The 14,515-nt window shown below is 46.3% G+C and overlaps 6 protein-coding genes across 6 annotated transcripts; 2 read left to right on the top strand and 4 right to left on the bottom strand.

Moving 5' to 3' along the window:
• Window positions 1-1,226: 1,226 nt before the first annotated feature.
• Window positions 1,227-1,853, top strand: N7511_005450 (uncharacterized protein; the record flags this gene model as incomplete). Its single annotated transcript, XM_057127827.1, has 1 exon — window positions 1,227-1,853. The coding sequence occupies one exon, from the start codon at window positions 1,227-1,229 to the stop codon at window positions 1,851-1,853; it is 627 nt and encodes a 208-aa protein (XP_056984344.1).
• A 359-nt stretch (window positions 1,854-2,212) lies between these two features.
• Window positions 2,213-3,688, bottom strand: N7511_005451 (alpha-mannosyltransferase; the record flags this gene model as incomplete). Its single annotated transcript, XM_057127828.1, has 1 exon — window positions 2,213-3,688. One exon carries the CDS (start codon window positions 3,686-3,688, stop codon window positions 2,213-2,215), a length of 1,476 nt encoding a protein of 491 aa, XP_056984345.1.
• Window positions 3,689-4,426: 738 nt separating this feature from the next.
• N7511_005452 (NAD(P)-binding protein) lies at window positions 4,427-5,712 on the bottom strand (the record flags this gene model as incomplete). The annotated part of the gene is made up of 5 exons (XM_057127829.1): window positions 4,427-4,728; window positions 4,812-4,911; window positions 4,972-5,144; window positions 5,211-5,388; window positions 5,452-5,712. 5 exons carry the CDS (start codon window positions 5,710-5,712, stop codon window positions 4,427-4,429), a joined length of 1,014 nt encoding a protein of 337 aa, XP_056984346.1.
• A 638-nt stretch (window positions 5,713-6,350) lies between these two features.
• N7511_005453 (phytanoyl-CoA dioxygenase family protein) lies at window positions 6,351-7,416 on the top strand (the record flags this gene model as incomplete). The annotated part of the gene is made up of 3 exons (XM_057127830.1): window positions 6,351-6,552; window positions 6,600-7,005; window positions 7,068-7,416. The coding sequence occupies 3 exons, from the start codon at window positions 6,351-6,353 to the stop codon at window positions 7,414-7,416; spliced, it is 957 nt and encodes a 318-aa protein (XP_056984347.1).
• A 328-nt stretch (window positions 7,417-7,744) lies between these two features.
• N7511_005454 (MFS transporter) lies at window positions 7,745-9,597 on the bottom strand (the record flags this gene model as incomplete). Its single annotated transcript, XM_057127831.1, has 7 exons — window positions 7,745-7,993; window positions 8,058-8,202; window positions 8,262-8,686; window positions 8,745-8,862; window positions 8,922-9,160; window positions 9,233-9,329; window positions 9,389-9,597. 7 exons carry the CDS (start codon window positions 9,595-9,597, stop codon window positions 7,745-7,747), a joined length of 1,482 nt encoding a protein of 493 aa, XP_056984348.1.
• A 1,343-nt stretch (window positions 9,598-10,940) lies between these two features.
• Window positions 10,941-14,431, bottom strand: N7511_005455 (RIC1 family protein; the record flags this gene model as incomplete). Its single annotated transcript, XM_057127832.1, has 5 exons — window positions 10,941-11,741; window positions 11,798-12,273; window positions 12,327-12,600; window positions 12,658-14,052; window positions 14,117-14,431. The coding sequence occupies 5 exons, from the start codon at window positions 14,429-14,431 to the stop codon at window positions 10,941-10,943; spliced, it is 3,261 nt and encodes a 1,086-aa protein (XP_056984349.1).
• Between the last annotated feature and the right edge of the window lie 84 nt (window positions 14,432-14,515).

Raw genomic sequence — 14,515 nt, forward strand, 5'->3', positions numbered from 1 at the left:
ATAACAAAGAACAGTGACCTCATCAACATGACCAAGGCATAAGATTTCAGTACTCAACAGCCTACAATGCATTCTGGATCATCACTCCATCCACAAAATCAATAACCTGCACCTTCTGTATCAGATGGTCGATCTTCCGATCAAGGGCATGGTGTACTGGATCTTTTGAGAGGTAATAATCCCTGTCTTCTACATTATCAAACTCGAGTATGAATGCATGTGTGATGCCAAACTATGAACGAAAGATGAAAGTTATTAGCAATCCTTGAATTAATTTCTAATAGACATCTGTGTACACCAAGACAGAGTGCTTGCTTACTTGAAGTCCCTCAGGGGAGATATCCTGGCCCCCGCGAAGTGATTTGATATAAGGGGCCTGGGTTAGCGGATGTAAACATTGGTCTTTTAACGTCGTTACTATTCTGCAGGCCTATAACGCCTTAGCATAGGAACATAGAACCCATGATCTTCGCATGGAGTGGAAAGTTGAGCCAAGAAGGAGAAATTCACCTCGGCCATCTCCTCGTTGTGGAGGACTGCTCGGAATTGAAACATGACAATGTGCGTCACAACCATTGTAGAGCTTGTTATTAAGTCTGAAGTAAATGAAGCTTTATCTGGGATGTTTGTTGAACGATAAATAATTCGCGGAGTCATCTCCCTCTTATTAGATCAGCTCTGATGTAGAAATTGTAATATTCATCCGCAGCTTGTGAGATGGTACACTCAGATCAATTGAGAATAATTCGACATATCTTTGCACACTGCACTTATGTTGTACCTAGCTGACCTTGCAGTTGATCTTCCGAACAAGATGTAGCGCCTATATACGTCTATCAGTACGTGAAACTGTGCACGACGTCATATACATAAGTCTGCAATGTACAGTAAGAACCCTTGGCCACACAGTTTGCATAATTATATCGAAGTAGGGTTCCCGATAGACCTTGTTATAGGCCGTAGCTAGGATAGAATGTTGAACGCTGTGTAACTCTTACGCGTCCCTGCCTAGCTACGGGCGTGTTCCTCTCTACACCCGGAATGGCGAGTATAATAAAACGCTAGGACATAAATTTCACAACTTGTTAGTATAATGAGCCGTTATCCCTGAATGATCACATAATTCTACATTGTCTACTCTTTATACAAGTCTGACCTCCACCAAGCATCAATTACTATCTAGATCATATCATAAACCCTCTCTATCATCAAGCGATATCGATACAATGTCCACCGTCAAATTGCCCACCTGGAAGACAAAAAACTTCACAGCAGCAGCCCCGATAGAAGCAGAATTACTTACCGAGTTCTCCATCGATGCGCCGCCATCAAGTGATCTCTGGTCCTTCCCAGATTCAACAGCAAAGAACAACATCCCGATGGTGTACAAACAAATACCGCTAGGTAAATTTAAAAGAATGCGTGTCACGCTATCCACCAAAACCATGGCACAATATACCCAAGGGGGGCTAGTGATGATGATGGGGGAAGCAGCGGGAAACGAAAAATGGATCAAAACGGGGATTGAAGTGATGAACGGAGAGCAGATGGTATGTGTTGTGGGGAAAGATCAAGGGCCTGATATGAGTCTTGGTCGTCGGCTCAGTGCAGGTGAATGGTTCACGATTGAAATGGCGAGGAAAGATCATGACCTTGTCATTAGCGATGTGAGCATGGAGAGTGGGAGCGAGACGGGACATGTCTCGATTCTTCGTGAGATTGGGTGGGTGTTTGCTGGAGATTTGGCGGTGGAGTGTTTGTTTGGTGTCTATGCGGCGAAGCCTGGGACTACGGATGAGGAGGGCGTGGTTGAATTTAGAGATCTTGTTTTTGAGGGGGAGGATTTGGATTGATGCTGCTTTGTATTGAGAAGAGCTTGATGATATGGTGAAAATTATGAAATGACTCGTTGTTTTCTTTCTGACTCGATGGCAAGGATATAATGAGTATCGGCTGGGATAGAGGGGGCAAAGTGAGATTTAAAGTACATAGCGTGAAGCCAACCGGCTGATAATGTCATTCCGTATTAGAAGGCAAAGTTGTTCGTAAGGGAAGGAGTATGGGGCTCTTTCAGCAGGTATGATATATCGATTTCTGTCAATGAGCATGCTGCCCAAGTGAAATTAGAGAGACATACTTGAAAGAGTTTCTGATATTTGTGGCAAAACCAGTATTGATAAACTGAATGAACGTGTTTCAACCCCATGTGCGTTCATTCGTGAAGTCTTGGGTCTCCGAAGACAGCGCCCCAGTAGTCCTTCACAGCAGCGCAGATATCGACATAATCTCTCCACGTGGAGAATTTATCTTCCAGCTCACATGCCGTCCAAAGAATCTCTTGCCAGAAGACTCTCTCAACATCGGCTTTAGAACTGAAGTCCTTGACTACATCCTCAGGAATTGTCCAAGCACGAGTGTAGCTGCCATCATCGGCAAAAACAGGATTGACTGCACCATCGTCGAAGACAGTGGCCGGATTAAACTTGGGAAAGTTGGCATGAATGAAGAAAACACTTGGTGCTTGTGCTTCGTCGCCGCGAACTCTCCACTTCCCCTGGCTGGTCAATGCAAAGTCCTGAACGGGGTTAAACTGAGCCATTGCAGAGCCAGCCATTCCGCCTTCAGTGCCATGACCCAGCGCACAAATTGATTCGCTGACTTGATAAAAGGGCTCTTGCGTTACTGATGCAGCGGCCACGAAGGTTTCCTTATCCCCCTCACCTGCGGCACCCTGCGACAGAAGTGGATAGAAATGTGAAGGACCCCAGTAGTTGTAGTAAGTGCAGAGCAGGAGGGTACGCATATGAGTCTTCTTCGAAATGAGTAGCTCCCCGGACTCAGTTGACTGCCGCAGTCCCATCGGTGGAGCAATCTGACCCGTTATTTCGTAGAAGAGAGGCGATGTGGAGGAAGCCCAGAAATCAGGCCATGTGACCATCTTCTTTGACCGAAAAGGCTCTGCCCAGAACAGATCTTCTGGCTTCTCAAGGGGAAATGCATCAGCATCCAGGAAAAGAATCTCTTCAAATGAAGAGAAAATCATGGCGAATGGCTTGTATTGATACTTCTCGATCTTGGCCGGTGCAACGCTCAAAATACGGGACAGAACCAGACACCGTGCGTTGAGCGACGGCAATACTACGTCGCAGATATATTCCTCATATTCGTCTTCATCGGCCAGGAAAACTTCCATGGGTAGCGTGGATCCTGTCCGGCGGAGCATTCGCAGCGAAATTACAAGCACGGGGAGGTAGAAACCGCCTGCGGTTGAGACTACGCCTTTTGTGTCGGGTATGTAGCGGAGTTGAGGAGGTGAATGGGACAATGTGTCCACAAATTTGGTATGTGCGTCTTTCATCGTGGCTACATCATCTTCCGGGATGCGTAGGTAATTCGGACGCGGCCGTGCATCCTTGGGGTTGAATCCTTCTGTAGGGGCCTCTTCAGTTTCGGTTACTGGGACTGTTGTGTTAGGCGCATATTGTACCAAGAGTGTGTGAAAGTCTCGCCAAAACCGTTGATGTGATACTGTCAAGTCGGAGATAAGTTGGAAGGGATTGGGGGAAGTGTTGTTATTCGATGAGACGTACGCAGTACGCCATCGCGAGAGGGTCCAGGTGAGGATGAGAGCTAGAGTAAATGCCGTCAACAGTGTCCGCACACGCAGGCATAATCGCAGAGCCGTCATCGAGAATTCCGAGGCATCGATGTTGAGGGCTAGATGTTGAATACACTCCACTGGTTAAGGTTAGGCTCGGATGCTGGTGGGTCAGTGACGTCGGTGCCTGAGATGGATGAACTGTCAGATATCGAGTCAGAGTCATTCACGTATTTTGACCATTCTGGAGGAATGCAAGAATTTCAGAATGCCAGAATGCCCCTGGTCTACTGACACCGTGGGGGTTGAAGGGGTTGGACACCTCGTCGCCTGAGGACACAAGGCCAAAATAAAGGAAAGCAACGGTGTTGGGGGTATCAGGCTTATATCTCAACACCCACAAAGCATTACTTGAATGATGAAGATCCTGATCTAATATCCTAAGAACAAAAAAATTCATAGAACAAAAAAACATACAACAGTAAGGATTCGCTAGTGGTCACCCACCTAACTACTAACTTACCGGCGTGTGGCTTAAGTACGGCTGAGCGGACGGGAAGCCCTGTTCTCCACACCCTGTGGTCGTATGTACTTAACATAGTAGTGAGGAAGAATAAGTAGCAAGTTGGTAAGAGTGATACTATTGCACGACTACTAGTTAGCGCTAAATACTTTTGTCATAACCCTTGATATAACTTAGTTATAGTCCGTCTGGGATAGAAAAACTTAAATAAATTGACGATATATCGCCGGAATAAAATAGCTTAACTTACCTCATTTTATACTTCATGAAAGTTGACTCCATCTATTCAGAACCACCTTATAAGATCACTCCAGGTCTTCAATTCCATGGGCCACGCTCTCCTCAATATGAGTCCACCTTTTCCCAAAGAACTCGAGCAACAAAGCCTCAGCCCTCTTTGACAATACTACATCAGTCATGTCACGACCTTCGTTCACCGGGGGTTCTGGGATCAATTTATTATTTGGCCTTAGTTTCTTGAGAATCGCGAATATGTCCCCCCAGTTGAATGGCGATGCAAAGGCAAAAATGCGTTCGTTTTTAACGACAGAATTAAGTAGGGCAACCACATGCAGTCGAGCCGTATCCTCGACGTCAACAAACCACTCTAGTATTGTCAGATATTGTCAGATTTATCTTGTTCAGAATGCAAATGAAGATCAGTCGTAATATCACCCGGAGAGGACTTACGTGGAGGAAATGTACGCACAACCCTATCATCGCCTTTGAGAATATCTCTAACCCAGCCCATGGTGGACGTATTGACTTCAGGATGAAGTATCCGACCATACTGAAGGGTAAGAAGCCAATCCAGAGAGGTCACAAGTCTCCGATATTTGAAAGAACTTACATTGTTATTTGGTAAAACCACATTGAACTCGAAGTTGGGCTGCTGTTCTTTTACCCACTCCCAAGCCGAACGTTCCTGCTCAACCTTTGCAGCGGCATATACATGGTATCCTTTTGTCTCGGCAGGTGTTGAGCTATCCCAAGCGGCCTTGACGGATACTTCATTCCAAGAAGCTTTTTATAATGTCAGATATGGGAGACAGAATGAATTCTTATGAACCCTGATGACAATCACATTACCTTCAGTGACCGTTTCTGGGATGTTGGGAGTAGGTATCAATGCAGCGCTGGATGAGGACGTCAAGACAAATCGCTTCACTGATGGCTCATGGCTCGCAGCGTCAAGAAGATTCAGAGTTGCACGCTTTACCCAGGGGATTACTTCGTTAGGGTCCGATCTAAACGTAATGTCCGCTACCTAGTTTCATGAAAATTAATTGTTAGATATTTCGGTGAAATTATCATTCTTCACATAACATACGAGGTGTACAACACCCGAGACGCCGTTCACTGCTTGGGTACAAGCATCTAGGTCATCTAAAGTCGCGAAAATAATTGTTTCAAAGACGCCTTTCCCGTACTTGTTCTCGAAATATCGTTCTAGCCCTTCTTTTTTCGTCCTTGTTGTTCCGCGAACCCGGAATCCTTTCGATAACAAGATGTCGACGATATGCGATCCGATATAACCGTTGGCACCCGAAACCAAGATGAGGCAGCCTGGTGAGATTGCGTATTCGATCATATTTGTTGGATTAAAATCGATTTCCGCAGAAATTCTGAAAAAGGAAACAACAGCGAAAAGATGGTAATAGAGAAACAACGACTATGATAAGGTGAAAGGATGTGTTTGAGGCAGATTTATGGAGATCACTACTCAATAACACCTGGTCTACAGTGTACAAGGGTATTTGGTCACAACTAGCTTTTCAAGTTTTACATAAAAGTTGCATTTATTTGAGCCCTGACTACGCTTGGTACAACACTGACCATACATATGGCTCTCCTCGAGATTTGGATATGACCCTCATTTAGAAAGTCCAGGTTTGTCATGGGAGATAATTACCAGCCGTGTCCCTGGAAATATGAATCTGATAACGTTAGATCTTTTGATTTTACGGTCATGGCGGGCAAATAACTAGGGGGAGCTTTCTCGTCATGGTGGAATTCTAGCCTTGCTATTGGGATGTTGCTTGTAGCGAAGACCATATTGTGCAACATGAAAAGCACAACATGTTTTTAATGAGGCTACGCAGAAATAAAACACTTTCTAGTACCCTTGATTATATATGATTAGTATATCAGTACATTCAGAACAGTAAACTAACGTGAAAAAGTCCGTTACATTCAAATATCCTTCGGGTTCAAAGCAGAAAATCAATCATGCGTGTATCGCGAGAATATGAGGATGGAGTCCAATATTTGTCAACGGACACCCCTCTTGAAGACATGATTTATCTCATGAAACGCGATGGTGCAATAGTTGTCAAAGGCCTAGTTTCGGAGAAAGATATCGACCAGGCAACCAAGGAAATCCGACTCAGACTGGACGAAGACCTCGAATGGGAGGGGGACTTCTTCCCCAGTATGTGACTTGCCTGCTAGTCTTATTCTCGATGACATTTTTCACAGAACATATGATTGACTCAAAGTTCATGATAGAGGAGACGAGAAGAGCACCCGGTTTGATTGCTAGAAGCCCGACTTACACCAAAACCAACCTCATGAATCCAATATTCCAGGCTCTATGTACGCATTTTCTCACAACTAAGAATACATTCTGGTGGGGAGACAAGCAAAAAGAGTCCGTTTCTCTCCCATACGTTCATTCGTGTGTTGCGATCGAGATCGGCCCTGGAGGTACGGCACAGCCACTTCATCGCGACTCTTACATCAACCGTAATGTTCTGGATGAAATCGATGAATGGGATGATGAAAGAGACCGAACACGCGAATCTGCCATGGGCATGTTAGTTGCAGGAACTCGGATCACACCAGAAAATGGAGGAACACAGTTGATTCCAGGCAGTCACCTTTGGTAAGGGCACTGAACATTGCGCTTAACGTGGAGGCTGAAATATGAGCTAACTGAATTTCAAGGAGCACACATCGAAAGACACCCCCACGACCGGAAGACTGTATTGTACCGACCCTCGACAAGGGCGATGCTTTGATATTATTTGCATCCCTTTATCATGGAGGAGGAACTAATATCACGAATGGGCACCGTCTTACACTTTCTTGCTTTATGGTAAGAGGCTATCTGAGACAGGAGGAGAACCAATATCTAGCCGTTCCAAGAAATGTGGTCGAGCAGTACGGTGTTGAAGTCCAGAAGCTCATCGGCTACAGTATGAGTGATCCTGCCTGTGGATGGGTTGAAGAACTTGATCCAATTTTTGTTCTCCATCCCGAGTTAGCGAGAATACAAAAGCCGCAGGACTTTTAGTGGAATACAAATTTGTTGGGAAATTTGGATTGCTTTTCTCCAATTCATCGAGCTACCATGACATCGTCTTTTCGGAAGATTTGGCTAAAATATGAAACAAAGATGTGCAAGTTTGCTTGCTCTTGTTTGCTAGTCACGAATGAAGTGAAGACTATGTAATTTTATCTAAGTTGTGAAGTGGCCAACAGCAGATGCTAATCTATATAAAACCGAACAGTCCAGGAGAACAACCACTCGGTGGAATGAACGAGGAAACATGTGAAAATAGACAAGAAGTACTGACAATAAACAAGAAAAAAAGAAAGTTCGAAAAGCCGGCCTCTAAAAATTAAACCGGGCTCCGCTTAGTCTGGTTCTGGGGCTCCTTGTTTCGGTAGAACCATAGAGGAGCAAGTCCAAACACCATAGCTAGGACGGCTAGCAGTGTGTTGCCCCAGCCAACTCCGAGTTTGGCGTACATTTCAGGCCCAGAAAGTGGTACTACACCACCAATGATACTGCGTACAAGGTTGTTCGCAGCTAGTGCACTAGCAGAGTATGCAGTGAACGCTCCGATCAGATAAGTTTGAACGCTGGTCTGAATAGAGAAAATTTGTTAGAAAATGCTAGCACCATATAGTAGACCAAAGCAGAAAACTTACCAGTGAGCTTGAGAAACCAACACCAATAAAGAAGGTTCCGAAGATTGGAACAAACCAGTGAACGTGATATTGCGCTGTCCAACCATAGATTATCAATCCAATGGGAAGCGAGATAGCGGCAGGAATCAACATCAAGAGATGGTACCTGCAAATAAGACATTAGCATGGGCTCATAGGATAACATAATTCAAGAGAAGAACTCACTCTGCCCTCTCTACGCCGTTGCGTTTTGTGAGCTTCATGTGAAGTCGGTCACTGTAGTAGCCAAGGAATAGTTGCGTTGTACAACCCAATCCCATGCCCAGATACGAAAGACCTGCTAGACCCTGACTGAAGCCATATTTTTCTTGGAATACCACGGTGTATGATGTGAAAAGAAGGTAGAGAATGCCATAGACGAGTCCCATATACAAGGCCATCACAATACTGACGGGGCTGGCGAAGAGCAGTCTCATGGGGCGCATGAATGCCAGAATAATGAGTCGTTGAAGAGGAAGGGGTGACTTGGTCGCAGCTTGAATATCGGGGTCTCCTGTCTCTTTGCGCAGTCGGGCAGCTTTTTGTTCGAGGAGTGTTGGGGCATAGGTTTCGCGCAGGAAAATTAATCCTACAATTGTTGTGATCGCACTCTGCAAGGTTCAATTCGTGATTAGCGATTGTCAATGTCCAAGGTATAGCTTGACATACCATAATGGTCAAAAGCCAGAAGATCCATCGCCAGTTCGCGGCCTGTGATAAGAAACCACCGGCTACTGGCCCTAGAACGGGTGCGAGGAGCATGGCTAGACTGAAAACACTCATTATACTAAATGCTCAATTAGTATACTTGACCAAAAATTAGTCTAGAGCAGCTCATCAACTTACAATCCTCGCTCATGTGAAGGGATCAGATCTGCGATGGTTCCTCCACCATTTGTCAATGGGGCACCGCCCATGACACCGGCAAGCAGTCGGAAAATGAGAAGAGATGTGGTATTTGGTGAGAGACCACAGCATGCAGTGCAAATAGTGAACATGATATTGCCTCCGTGGTAAATTTTGTTTCGCCCATAGATTTCAGAGATTGGTGCAAGCACCAAGGGCCCGAGTCCAAATCCGATAATCTAAGAACCATTGACGTTAGTATTCATAACTTGCCTGAGCAGAAGCTTGAATATTTCAAAAAAGAAACTTACATAGATAGAGACCGCAAAGTTCATCATCATTGAAGAAGAGTTGAATTCATTTTCAATTTGTAACAGAGCTGGGGCCATCATCGACGAGGCAAGCGGGCTGTGATTATCTCTTAGCTTTCGGAAGATGGGAGATTGTTATGCAGGAACCCAGCGTACGTTGTGAAGCGCATTAAACAAACTGCACCGAGGATCTGATTCTTTTTGGATCGTGACCAGTTTATTGGCTTCTCTGGATCATCTGGGCCGTTCCAGTCCACTACCTTTACTAAACTGGTATTTGAGGATGCACACTCAGAAGGACAAGCAGAATTAGGTGGCAACTCGTGAATTGTCGCCTGCTGTGGCGACTGTTTCTCTTCAGCCATGGTGGATGTGACAAATGGGTCCTGCAGGGCAGTCTTGGTTTGGAGAGGTAGAAAATACTGTAAAGAGTGTAGCGTACAGAACGAGTGAGGGAGAATGTAAAGAAGGACCTGGGTGAAGTTAAAATCATAGCCAGACAGGAAAAGAAGCCTATATATGGATGCTAACTTCAGACATACATCCGATATCGATGACATCGCAAGGCATTCCAATGCCCAATCCCTTGCTAAAGAGTACGTCAAGTCCGCACGTAACTACATTTGTCGCCTTGGCACAGAATGGGCCCTACGGTGTCGATCAAACTAACGATTCACCCTTTTTAATAATCAATTGGACGGGACACTCTCATGTTTCGTGAAGGTGGGTTGAAATTCGTATGCACCAGGTCTCGAACTGTGGGATGCTATTTGTGTATGGCTACTCGACAGATATCTTGATCTTCCTCGACGATTGATATTCTCCACATGATATGGACAATAATTGTGAGCTAATCCACACGATCGCGTCAATGAGGGCAGATCGCAGCCCTAAGAGACCCTGATCATCAAACGCCACAGCCGTCACGTACCGCGATGATGAACGAGCCCCTTGGCACTTGGCTTGGCATTTTCTACCGGCACGAACTATTGCATGATCTACCACTTACCCGGAGCCAACGGTCCGCCCACTGCGGGTGGTGATCAATGATCTACATCACAAGCCTCTCTCTAATGCGAGACACCTGCAGCGGGGAGGGCACAAGGGGCCTTGAGTCGAGCTCTCACGGGTCCCTGAATGTGATCTTTAAGATTGGAACGCATCTCGGGATTTGGCTGACGTACCCTATTAAGCACGCAAGATAGTTCACTGAATCAATATTCCACCTTATAAACGCAGAACCCCTGAACATTTCACAAAGCTCTGGGCTCGATCATGGTCAGCTACGAGCTACACATACTGATATGAATTCTGTCCCCCACCAATGTATCAATTTATAAATATCCCTATCTAGAAACATCCTGGCGTAAGTTACTGTAGATGCGGGAACAAAATAAAGGTTGTGGCGTCAGGGATGGATCCATGGGTTGTCTTTATATCTGAATTTTGATTGGCTCACCCTTATAAAGGATCCATCATATTTGTTTTGTTTGTGCCTCCCGCCCGGGAGCCGCGGACCCTGAACCCAACAGCATTTGAGTTTCATTACATGCAAGGTCTGTTGCAGAGATATATACGGAAAGAGGCAAAATAGATTAAGCAAGTGAACCGAGGCACGAGATTGTTCTTCTAACATTCATTTGCCAATGACAATTATGTACACGCGTAGCGAAGTTTCAAATATCAATATCACCGCAGGAAAGCCCTATCAATTATCCCTATCATCCGCTGAATAGGGGTTCTCATCGGACACCTCGCCATCCCGCCCAGTTTGAAGGGGTGAGATCGGCGACGTGGGAGATAGAGAGGACCACGATGGAGATCGAATCGGGAGGTTCAAGCCCAGCCCTTTCACTCCTGCAGATCCAGATCGTGGGGCCGGTCCAGGACGCTGACCATTTACAGGGGACGTGGAGATCGGACGGAGGCCAACTCGGGTGATTGCGCGTCGAAGCATCTCACCCGAGGAATCTAGAGCTATGAGGAAGCGGGCCAGCTCAGCACATAACTCCCAGTCCCCTTTTTGCGAAGCCAAGCCGATCAAACGAACGACATATTCTTCGATACGGCCATCATGACCTTGCTCTTCATCTTCAAAGGCTTGTAATACAAGAAGATATCCAACTGCGGTTTTGAGCGAGTCAAGTCTCAAGGCTTGTTCGAAGAGATCTTTTGGTGGAGGTAGATAGGCGAACAGTGTACGCCATGATCGCAGTTCTGTTTTGCGTGTGCATTGCACGACAATATCCAAATATTCCCTGATGGGGAGGGATGCTTGGAGGAAAGAAATAACCGTTGGGAGCAGTGGCTCGTCGCGTTCGGCTGGGTTCTCGGATTTGCTGGCCTTGCTCTCATTGTCTACTTCGTCATCCAGGACGTGATGAAGCAGAATTTCCAGTCCATGAGCGAAGTACGACAGATGAGAGAAGTGGCGGCATAGCGACAAAGCAGCCGGTGCTCCAAAAGTTGTAAGACCATACTGTAAAAAGTACGGCAGGAAAAGGTGGGTCTAAGGCACACGTTCGTGAGAAGGAGTATATAAATTTTGCAGCGGGTATAACTTACTCGTATAGCGAACTTCAAAACAGTGAATGTCACATCACGTCGTTGCATCATCTCGGACTCAACTCCGAGTACAATACCTTTGTTTAACAACACAGAGAGCGGATAGAAATCCAAGGGAATGTGAAGTGGATCCGGTACCGTTTCTTGCTGTAAAACATCCTGTACATCATTCCAAGCTAGCAGGTCCTTGCCTCGGAACATCCAAAGGGAGTCCCTTAGAGACAGACTGTCGAAAGAGGGCTCAAGCGTCATTCCCACCGAAGGACTGGGGGGCAAAGACTCGTCGACCTGTGGAGCAAAGTTGAATGAAAGCTGGTCGCGCATCAGAATATAATATTCCACATCATGAGAGACTACACGCATGTCATATTTCAATCCACCCGTCTCAGACACCACAGGCTGCAGCAGAACCAAATTGCCATCCACAAGGAGAAGCACCGATGCAACTTTCACATCTTGAGAAGGATCGCCGTTTCCTGTAGTTCATTCAGTCTTTTGATCGATATACTTTATTGAAACAGTGACTCACGCATTTGTTCTTCGGGCAAAACCCAGCTAATCGCTCGAACACGGGATGGCGCTCGAACAATCCCGTTGAAGGCGATTTGTCCAACGGGAACAAGAGTGATCTGAGATTGTGTTGTATTGATGACATAGTGATAAAGAATGTTGTCGAATGTGTAGACCAAAAGGGAGTCTTCTCCCGATGGGCCAATGAACACCACTGGCGAGGGGAGGTATTCAGTGAACATTATAGAGTTGCTGCCGTTGCCGAGAGAAGCTTCTCGCGAATAAAGGCGCACCTACAAGTCGATGTCAATCTTGAGAGAAACAAGCGTCGATTAACGGGGTTGGCATACCTCATATGAGCCGTCGCTCTCAACCGCTGCAATCAGTATGTGGCCATACCAGCACATCCCTCCTCGGACGGCAAATGAGTTCTCGGCATTGGAGTCTTCAAAGACCTTCCATCTACCACTGTTCACGCTGTAATGTGCGAGGCCGCGCCGACCTGCGATTGCAACATATCGTCCATCTTGGGATACGACGCAGGATTTGATTGGCCATTGTGAATGAAGATATGCCGGAGGATACTGGGCATGGTGCCACAGTGAATCCTTCCCAGAAATTGTCATAAGATCTGGCATGTCATGACCACGATAGAGGATGAATTCGGTTCCGGTCTGCAGTAGACCTCGGGCCAAGTTTGCAGAAGAAAAGCAACCAGTTAAAGCACTGCGAGCTGTCTCTAAAATCCACAAGCGGCGATCATTCTGCCCAGAGAGAATTATGTCTGAGCCTCCACCGATCCAACAACCATTAGAAACACCAGTCAGCCAATCTTCCGTGTTTGCTTTTGCCAGCGCAGGATCTGCCGAAAAGCTATTCCCTCCAGGCTTCCCAAAGACACTCCATGTTGTCCAGCCATGTTCATAGCCTGCAAACAGACAATATCCATCCGGTGAATAGCTCATGAAGGTCAAAGAACCAGTCGTTGTTGGCGACACTGGCAGCTGGAGCTTCTGGGAGAAGGGAATGTTACCCATATAATCTTTCGCTGTATAAACCAAGACATCACCATTGATGCAACTCAGGGTTAGCAATGAAAAGCGAGCATTGACTGCCACCTTCACTGCCTTTTCGCCGTCATGCTTCGGATTGTGGAAACAATGGCCATTGAAAAGCTTCTTGGCTGGCTCAGAATCCTCCTGTGCCCCGAATTCTCGTTGCACAGCGAATGCCTGGCCACTGCTCGTAATCCATATTAAAAGGTTCATTGCACGGTCATATACCATGTCAACAATGGAAATCTTCTTTGATATCCCCAATATGCGGCTCAAAAGCTCCGACGTAGTCTGCGTTCCGCCTGTGTTTGGAGTCCATCGAATACACTGTATGGCTGCAGGTTTCACGGTAGCTACAACGAGTTCTTGGTCCAGCGCCAGCGCCTTGACGATCCCTGACTCGATCTTAATAGCCATTCGGAACCGGATACTGAGATTCCTAACCACATTAGCCTCCTCCACTGCTGAGAAGCGAGCAAGCTGCTGGCGGCGATGGTGCGTAGATTGATCGAATCGCTGCTGGTAGACTTGATTCATGGTGTCTAACGCGACCGAGTATGTCAGGAGGTATCCATTAAGAGTTTGTACAACGAGAATTGACGAGTCTGGGTGCATGAGAATTTCGACGTTCGGACCGTATGTAGATAAAGAGAATTTGGACCTAGTGACTGCTGCGACAACTGCTGTAGGCTATAACGACGGTCAACATAAAGGCTCAACCCTCATACCATGACCACCATGATTGTGAACATACTCGAGTCTGCCAAAGAGCAACGGATGACTCTGTCATGGTCGCAAATATTTGGCCAGCCCTGGAAACGCAAACACCCTTAATGGTCTCATCTTCCCACTTAGATGTGCCCGCGTCCGGGGATGGTTCAATGTTTGGCTCATTGCGCTGTGTGTCCGGTATCCCTTGCTGAGCCTCATCCTTCTCGGTGTCGTTTAATGAGCTTGTACTATCGGGTGTAGAGGACGTATCGAGTTCGCGATTTTCGTCTGAGAAAACGTAGGGTATGTCGGGTCCATTGACCGCATAGACCCGGGGAACTCCATGAGGCCAGTACATGGCTCGGTTCGAGATCAGGGGTTAAGACTGACAATGAAGCTCACATGGAGTCATATCCAGCCATATAACAATCGTCAGAATTAC

The sequence above is a fragment of the Penicillium nucicola genome (genome assembly GCF_028828085.1).
Source record: "Penicillium nucicola strain IBT 29836 chromosome Unknown utg000005l, whole genome shotgun sequence".
Classification (NCBI taxonomy): Eukaryota; Fungi; Ascomycota; class Eurotiomycetes; order Eurotiales; family Aspergillaceae; genus Penicillium; species Penicillium nucicola.